The sequence below is a fragment of the Raphanus sativus genome, chromosome 4 (genome assembly GCF_000801105.2).
Source record: "Raphanus sativus cultivar WK10039 chromosome 4, ASM80110v3, whole genome shotgun sequence".
Classification (NCBI taxonomy): Eukaryota; Viridiplantae; Streptophyta; class Magnoliopsida; order Brassicales; family Brassicaceae; genus Raphanus; species Raphanus sativus.
In genome coordinates, this window is record NC_079514.1 from 51,102,163 (window position 1) to 51,111,142 (window position 8,980).

Below are 8,980 nucleotides of genomic sequence, written 5' to 3' on the forward strand. Positions count from 1 at the left end.
AATGTAAAATTGGTTTCAATTAATTTAGTGTATTTTATCACAAGTCATAAAAACAGAATAAATAATGTTTTTATTAAAACCTTACATATTTAGTTATATATATTCAGAAGATATAAAATCTAATGTAAACTAAAATTACTGCTTTTATATATTTAAATTTAACTAATCAAATCAAAACTAAATTTTTATTTCAAATGAAAACCTAACAAAATAACATTTTTTATAATTTGAACTTTTAAATAATTAATGAAGTTTAAATACAAAAGATACAAACTAAATTCTTAAAATTATAAACTTTATTTTTGTTTTTAAATAAAATAATATTATTTGAGCATAAAATCACCTAATATGATCCAAACAAAAGGAAAATTTTCAAATTCAAATTAAATTAATATCAACCTCGAATTAGTCCAATGGTAAAATGATTGTGGATGTAGTTACCAACACATGGATTCAATTCAAGTTGGGTGAACTATTTACAAAGTTTGGATCCTAGCAGGTGAAACCATTTTTTTATCAATAAAAAATTCAAACTAATATAACTAAAACAAAAAGAAAGAAAATCAATTTTTAGTCCATACTTTTGTAACCTTTCCCTTGTCGGTTACAATACAAGTAAAGAATATGGGTGAAACTGAATGGCTTGTCTATCGTTATGGTCTATTTAGTATGTACCTCAACTGTTTGAGGAACCTCACTAAAGTCTCCTGTATGAATATTGTAAGTATTCAATCAAGAACAAGAAACAGAAAGAGAGAGAGTGTGAGAGTCTATTTTGGTCTTCTTCTTCATCATCTGCGTTCTAAACCCATGCATCAACGGTCCCTCTTGTAATCATGAGTTTCCTTTTACCATCATTACCTTCAAAAGACTTCATCATCACTGTCTCCCTCTCTTACAAAACACAAGCTTATCTATTTCTATATAAAGCTTACTTTCCCGTTGTGTGTTACTCAGTTCTTTACGCGGGATAAAACTAGAAAGAAGATGTGTCTGAGATCTTCAGAATCATTCCCGGACACACGCACACCCACGATGACATCAGCTTGGTGCCACAACAAACGTAAACTTAAGACACAAACCCATCTCCGTGTCCTTAATCTCACCAGGTTCAGTTTCAGACACATTGACTCTGTTTTTAGCCTTCTGAATTACAAGTTTATAACAACCTCACTCTGTTGTTGTTGTTTTTTTTCCTTCTTTGGACGCAGGAGGAGAAGAATACTTAGGGAAGAGAAGGAGATGGAGATGAGAAACATGAAGCTCTTTCTAGAGAATCAAAGCATTATACGAGAGAACGAGGCTTTAAAGAAGAAAGCACTTCTTCTCCACCAAGAAAACAATGCTCTCTTCTCTCTGCTTCATCCATAACTCTCCCCTGTTTCATCCTCCTCCTTCCTCTAGTGATCTTCATGAAGAATGTTTCTTTATTCTCGTCTTCTCTACTAAAATAAAAAAACCTCAGGCTCCGGACCCAAAGTTGGAGCCTAGTTCATCTTTTTTTTTTTTGGTAAAAAGCCTAGTTCATCTATGTACTAAATATTAATATATATCGATCATCTTCTTTTAGTGGTGTTCAAAATGTCACCAAACAATAACTAGATGCTTAGTAAAAAGCTACCAAGATTATGGTTTTTGGCCTAACCTAGCCACTTACAAATTTAAAGTGCTAGTAAAAAAATTCAAGGTTTAAAAGTCAATATATATTATTTGAAAAAAAAATTATGCGATGTTCTCCGAATTTTTATTTTTATATTTATATTAAATATTTTAGTTTTTAAATTCAGACAATCTTTTTTTGATGAATTTAAGAATTAGGTATACAAACAGAATTTGTAGATTTAAATTAACATTATTGATTGATTTAAAAGATTTAGACTAGTTTAGATTAATTTAAATTATTTCTAACTGATTAAAATGGTTTAAATTAATTTGAATCACATAATCAGATTTTAAGAAAATAATTTTATTTCCAATTTGCCAACTACACCAATTTTTATTAGAACATGCCGTTTAGTATAACAGAGAACAGAATCATCCACATATAAAAGATAGCAAGTTAAAAAAAACACAACCAGATTCATCACAAAAGTAACAGAACAGAGCAACTATATGATCCATCTCTAAGTTTCTCATCAGCCAAAGAGAAACTATAAACAGAACCAATCTTCAAGGAAAAAACATAACTAGTACCGACCGATTAATATGAAGTCATCATCATCAAGCACCTGAACATCCCTCTCCCCTACAAAATGCTCCCTTCCAATCTCCTCCACAAGTTTAACAAACTCAACCCTTTTGGACACAGGCAACGGCACATAAGGTAACCTAAACACCGGCCTAGCAACTCCAAGCTGAGCCAAAGCTGTGTTAACCCCAATAGGATTCGGTTCCTGGAACACCCAATCCACCAAAGGCAGAAGCTTTGCGTTCAACGCAGAGTTTCTACCTTCAAACATAAGCTTCCTAACCAACCCCGGAACCAAGTTGCTAACAACCGATATAACTCCAGTCCCTCCATGATCCCATCTAGAGTCATGGCACTGATCATCATTCCCACTCCACACAACGATACCCTTCTCGGTATACTCCTCAACACGTTCATTACCCACACACTCCTTAACACCAGCTAGATTCACGTTCCTAGAGAGTTTAAAGATAACCTGTGGAGGTATATCCTGATTCGTACGACCCGGGACGTTGTATATAATCGTCGGTCCCATGTGAAGCACGGTTTGAAAGTGAGCAGTCATGCCTTCTACAGATGTTTTGCCGTAGTAAGGGTTGATGTGGAGAGCGGCGTGCATCCCCACGGCGAACCCTTGCTCGGTGGCGTGTATAGCTTCCCTGGTGGAATTGCTTCCGGTGTTGCCAATGACTTTGATCCTTGCGCCGAAGCAGTTCACGGTGTGGCCTATGAGCATTATGTGTTCGTCCCAGCTCATCAGCTGGCCTTCCCCGGTTGTGCCACCGACGATCACGCCTTCAGCGCCTTTGAGTATCTGTGTGTTGACTAGCTCGTCGTATGCTTCGAGGTCGAATCTACCGTCGGGGAGATACGGTGTTTTGATGGCTGTGATCACTCTAAGGGATCTTATGTCTTCTGTGTTTGTCCTGCAAACCACACAAAGCAAGAGAAAGTTGTGGCATTAACAAAAACACTGGTGGACATTAGAAAGGAACCGAAGCTGGTCCAATATAAACACACAAAGGAACCTGTTTTTGTCTTCGAGACTGCGCATAGGGAGATGGAAGTTTGGTACTACAGCTGCTTTTGGAGAGACCCATCTCGCATTCTTTCTGCGTTATCAGAGATAAAGCAGAGCGTGTTAACAATTTAAGAGAGACAGAGCCTTGTCTGGAAATAGACACGCATAACACAGCGACTCAGAGATCATCGTAAGAGTTATGTCTCAGAAAGACCAACTACTCTAAACATCTAAATTCTAAAGCACTAATCCACATAACAGATCTTTGCAAAGGTGATTGCTTTTCTCCAAAACAATTATGTGTATTCATTGTACCACTTATCTTTACAATCATCATTGACACTATTACGAATCATCAGGTAAGAAATAGATTAAACGCAGAAGAGATAGTGAAACCTCTTGTAGCCCTCGAGTTGATGTGGACGAGGGAAATGGAGGGCAGAGTCAACGGAAATCAAGCCGTAACCTTTCAAAGCTGTCATCTTTCAAGGTGAAATTCAATCAGGATTCTAATAGACAACGAGAGAGATGAGCGACGGATCAGATGGAGGCGGTGATGCTAATAGTACGCACAGTGTAGATGATCGAAGCTGAGAACGTTGCAACGACGGCGAAATAGATTGAGCTCTCAGAGTCTCAGGCGTTAGAGGGTGAGCATACTGGAGAAGCCTGAAACTGAAGAAATAAAGACAAGGAGTGTGTCTACTTTAGGGTTTTGACTATTGTGCTCATGACTACTTGCCACGTAGAAAATCTAATCGTTATATACAGAGACGTTGACCGTTATACCAACTACGTGCAGACAAATACGGCGTAGTTTGCAGGTGGGTTGGGCCTAAGGTAACTTAAGCCCATCAAATCCAAATAGGCGAGTTTTATATATTTGAACCGTTGAATAAAAAGAGAGCTCTCTATAGGCAATCATTTAACATCACAATCCGAAATGAAAATATTGAAAGCCAAACCCAAAAAAAAAATCAGCACCACTGGAGTAGAACTGGACCAACCGATAAGCCGAGCATGTCGGCAAGAGCAACCTGAACCTCACTAGACCCGTGTTCGCAGCTAATCAAGCTAGCCAGAAGTGGAAACAGAGACTTCATGTTCTTCTCAAACGATGCTTCTTCCAATGTACACATCGCTTGGAGTGTTGCAACTATAAGAGGAGCTCTTGCTGCTAACTCCCTTCGTTTCCCTGATCCCAGAGGTATCCTCCATCGGTACCCGCTTCCTCGTGATGACTCTGACTGTTGTTTTTTCGCAGAAGAAGAGGTTTCGATGTAGAAGTTGAGAACTTCTTGACAGGTTTTGACTAGGAGTGACTCTATTTCCTCTTCTTCTTCTTCTCCTGCTTCTTTGCTTTCGTCTGTGACGAGATTCTGTAAGAACGTGAGGCAGATTTGGTAAGACTCGTTCTCGAGACGAAGTAGTGGAGGATCTTGCATTTGCGTCATGGGTCCTAGCTCTTGTAGTCTTGAACGGAGTATCGAGTTGCTGTTTACGCTGTGAGCATGTAACGCTACACCGTGCAATGCGTCGAAGAGAACTAACGTGTTTTTCGCTGAGAGCTGAGGTCTGTACATGTTGTAGATCTCCATCACAGCCTGAAAAAAGAAGAAAAGAAACATTACAACAACAGAAACATTACAGATGTAACATGCAGCAAAAGGCCTGAGCATGAACTGACCTGAATCAACAAAAGCTGAACAGCAGCACGGCACTTAGCATCAGAGATAGCGGCGTAAAGGCGGAGTGCTGTTGTCTGACTCTCTTCATTACCATCCGAGCCAACTGGAGCCACAGACTCTGCATTTCTCTGGCTTCTCTCCACATACTCTTCGCTGAGGAAATAAGAAAAGTCTGGACACGTCGTCTTGGCCGATTCTTTCAAAGACGACACTACTTCTAACCATTTCTCTTCAGAAAACAAGACACCAGCGTCGCTCATAAGACGAACAAACGCAGCGATACCAATCCCTGCAAGGCTCTGGTGAGGTCTCTTTATGAAGCTCACAAGAAGCATTAGTACTTTCTTTAGAAGTGGATTGACTGTAGTGTAGAATTTGACAAAGAGATCCACAACAAGCTGTAGTGCTAACGTGCAGGTCTCGTATAGCCAAGCATCATGGTCTATCTCGTCCACATCACCATGACTTCCTTGATCTGGAGACTCGTCTCCGCCAGTTGGATCAATACCATGCCGTACGTAGTCAAATATAGGAAATAACACAGATTCGAATACTTTTTCCCATAATGGGAGAGAAAATAAGTGGCCGTGGTTGCGTAAGGTGTCGAACAGAATCTGTAGAGCACTTTTCCTGATTTCTGGTCTTGGATCGAAACTAAGCTCTGACAAGCCTGCAAATCAGACATAGGAAGGTTCAACACATGAATAATAATGTTCAACTTAGATAACAAACGGGAAAAAGGTAGTCAAATGTAGTGACTACTCGATTTAATGTTATACCTGCTAGTAGAGGAAACCAAAAGTATAGCTGATTATTGCTGTTTACGATCTCTCCGTTCTCTAGTCTTCCGCTTTTTCCTGTTTGGAGAGATGACTGAGGAGTCTTTCCGGAAGTTTCCTTGTCTTTGTTCGTTGATGGTGATTTAAGATTTCCTTCTGCAAGCTTTGTTGCACAATACCGGAGGAAAGCGATGGACCGGAGACTGATATCCTTGCTAAACCTGTTGTTGGTGAATGCAACAAGGCAGTTCACACAATCTGTAAAAGTGGTGGTTTCTGTCTCAGTTATGTATGGGAAATATTCTCGAATAATCTTCTCGATAATCTCAAAGGATAGAAAAACAATATTCTTGTGGTCGTCATATGCTGCTGTGGTAAAAACCTGCAAAGAAAGAAAACACATTGTGAGACTACATAAGTAAACGAAAACTTCTTTAAATAAATGTGGTTACAAGAGAAAAAAAGAATAAATGCCTACCATGAACATGCTTTTCCATCCCGACTTAACATTATTTACACGCGACAATACCATCTGAGAAACACATCGGATGATAAGTTCTCTGATCTCAACATCATTACTTCTACGCATAACAATGACAAAAGGTGTCATAAACTCGTTCTGGAAGTTGTAATTAGCCAACTCCTCCCGTTCCAGGAATTTCATTGACAACTGGCGCAAAGAGTCCATCGCAAAAATTGCAATAGAAAGATTCTCTGAGCATCCAATGGTCACAAAGAAACCCGATAGCACTTGCCAGATGCTTGACCAAACAAGCCTTATGCGGTTCATGTTATAATGCCTGTCACCAAGTACGAACAGAAGATGTTCAGACTATATGCTTAAAAATGCTAAGAACAGAGTACATCTCTTATATGCAGTATATGAAAGAAAAGAAAGGAAGGAAGTAGGCTATTCTTACGCTATCTCAACAATCTTTGTGAGGCTAAAAACGCGTGGATTAGAAGGAGACCGCAACTCATCGATAGAAACTTTGCAGAGAGCTTTAACAAAGTCTATTATAGCTTCACTGTTCAGATTCTGACTCTGTGCGAATATTAGATTCATTTCACCAACCTGCTCCAACAGGTTTAAATTAGAGACTATACTGCTCATCTGGTCTTGTCTCACGTTCCTAGAACCTTTTCCACCAAAACTCATGCTGTCATATGAACCCCTCAGGACACCGGTAGCTGCATATTGACTTTTCCCGGGACCTTTCTTTTTCAGAACAGGAAGCACATTTAGTTTGGGTTGCTTTGATTTCTCTGACTCATTTTGCTTGGAAGCAAAAAAAGCGGCATCGGGAGGAGCACCTTCTCCCAAGAGATGTAGTTGCTCAAAACGGGAAACACAAGTTAGTATATGCTCCCAGGCATCTTGCAAATAGTTGCCCTCTTCATCAGCAAGTTTGAGAATCGCCTGGAAAACAACCAATGTTAATTGGGATTCAAACAAATTTTACAAGAAAAAGGCGACAGTGAGAGCAGGAAGGAGACATCATCGACAGAGAACAAGGTAAGATGGGGAAAGATATTCGAGATACATAACATGTTTTTCAGTACAGATAGGCAGGGGGGCTATAACAAACAACAATAACATAAAACTTAACTAAGTAGGATACCAACCTTAATGGCCTCAATATTTTTTTGCTTGATATCCGCTGGGGAGTGAAGTGAAGTGAACTTCGCTAGTGAAGTCACAAAAGCATCTCTATGAGTCTTCATTGACATCAACGAAGTAGCATGGATTGCATGGTGGAAGCCTTCCAGACATAAGTGGATAACTGTCAAATCATCACTCTGGTCTAGCGGCACACTGAATGCAGCAAGCATAGGAGCCCAACAAGCCTCAATCATGAATCGGAGAATAACCACATCTGTTGCAGCATAGTAGGTTGACCTGCAAATTAAATTCAAATACGGCATCAGATCAAAGAAGCCTACAAGACAAAAACAGTTCAGGAGAGTAAATCCGAGTTGAAATGAATTCAATGTATTACAAAGGAATGGTTGTCTCGATAGAAAAGGTTGTTAACAACTTTAAATGCAAGGAAGAGTGAGTGATCTTACTCTGATTTGCGAGCTTTTTCCTTAAACTGCTCTTGCATATGCTTCATCAGATCATCGCTTGTTTCAACATATGAATCTCCCCCCTGCTTACGGATCACTATGTTTAATATACCATCCAAACCAAGCATTCTGTTTGAGCTTGTGGATTGTTTCTGTTGCAAATTTAAATCATCTTCTTTCATCTTTATCTCTTTCTTAGTTATCCGTTCATACAGCGATCTCATGTAGTCCGCAGGTAAATCTTTTCCGTCGTCTATTCCCCGATTGTTTCTAATAAAGTCATCGGCAGACATCTATATGTTCCAAAAGAAAAAATGTACAAAGAACCTCATCAACATTCTCTTCCAGAATAGTTGCGTTTATCCTATAAAATGAATGAAACAAACCTTGTTCTTCACCATGGGATTGTGGGCATCAGTATTGAGCATGATCACAGAATATGCAAGAACATAAGCTGTGTCTGCACTAGTAAACACCTTAGGATTACACTTGCAGTAACGTTCAGCAAACTTTTCCATGATTCGGTCAATCTTTTGTGCTTCTCCTGGCAGCCTAAAACCTTCCAGAAAGGTTCTTATTGCCTCATCAAATTCCATCTCTTGGAAATCAAAAGAATCCACATACGCATGCATCACCTTGAGATGTAACTCTTCTCTTTCCCCAAGATAATCGCCTATCAAAGATTTATTTAACCCTGACGCATCTTTGAGAAAAGCTGCTATTTCTTCAGGAGACTCACCCACCTTACCCGCATTGATGAGAAACTCAATGCCTTTTGTTGGCTTCCGATTAAAAAGAGAAATACCTTCCTGGGACAAACATTTATACTAGTATTAAAGACCACATGACAATTATAGGATGTCACTCTTCTGAATTATCTGCCAAACATCTTTACATACTTACCTGAAGTTCGAGCTTGTAAGCCCGGCGCTGCTCGATGGCCAGAGCATCAGATGTACCTCCTGGAGATTCAGAATAGGTATCTGATCCGTCAGCAGACTCATCAGCATTTCCATTTGCCAACTGAGGACTTCCGGGTCCCAGATCGATCTCAAGTGCTTCAGATTTATTCAGCGAATTAGAAACTGGCAGGCGCAACTGCTTGTTCAACCATTCTCCCATTGATTTCAATATGGCTACTAAGCACTTCATGGCTTCAAGTTTCATAGCTGCCTCCTGAGGTGGCAACAGCGTTGAAGATGTAGCAGTAGGAGCCCCTTGAGCCGTTTTAAGG

At 39.6% G+C, this 8,980-nt stretch overlaps 3 protein-coding genes across 3 annotated transcripts in view; 1 reads left to right on the plus strand and 2 right to left on the minus strand.

Moving 5' to 3' along the window:
- The first annotated feature begins 943 nt into the window (after nucleotides 1–943).
- On the plus strand, nucleotides 944–1,572 carry LOC130510544 (protein LITTLE ZIPPER 2-like). The gene is made up of 2 exons (XM_057006956.1): nucleotides 944–1,109; nucleotides 1,212–1,572. Exons 1-2 carry the CDS (start codon nucleotides 988–990, stop codon nucleotides 1,369–1,371), a joined length of 282 nt encoding a protein of 93 aa, XP_056862936.1. The 5' UTR covers nucleotides 944–987; the 3' UTR covers nucleotides 1,372–1,572.
- Nucleotides 1,573–1,976: 404 nt separating this feature from the next.
- LOC108853974 (4-hydroxy-tetrahydrodipicolinate synthase 1, chloroplastic) lies at nucleotides 1,977–3,747 on the minus strand. The gene is made up of 3 exons (XM_018627454.2): nucleotides 3,606–3,747; nucleotides 3,217–3,300; nucleotides 1,977–3,114 (listed from the first exon to the last, which is right to left on the minus strand). Exons 1-3 carry the CDS (start codon nucleotides 3,689–3,691, stop codon nucleotides 2,187–2,189), a joined length of 1,098 nt encoding a protein of 365 aa, XP_018482956.2. The 5' UTR covers nucleotides 3,692–3,747; the 3' UTR covers nucleotides 1,977–2,186.
- LOC108854740 (brefeldin A-inhibited guanine nucleotide-exchange protein 2) overlaps nucleotides 3,606–8,980 on the minus strand; it is a gene marked incomplete in the record, with an annotated part of 6,452 nt that continues 1,077 nt past the window's right edge. Inside the window, 9 exon segments of the mRNA XM_057009508.1 lie at nucleotides 3,606–4,813; nucleotides 4,897–5,567; nucleotides 5,677–6,058; nucleotides 6,155–6,476; nucleotides 6,597–7,096; nucleotides 7,303–7,576; nucleotides 7,747–8,039; nucleotides 8,133–8,555; nucleotides 8,650–8,980. Coding sequence (XP_056865488.1) covers nucleotides 4,187–4,813; nucleotides 4,897–5,567; nucleotides 5,677–6,058; nucleotides 6,155–6,476; nucleotides 6,597–7,096; nucleotides 7,303–7,576; nucleotides 7,747–8,039; nucleotides 8,133–8,555; nucleotides 8,650–8,980 — 3,823 coding nt within the window.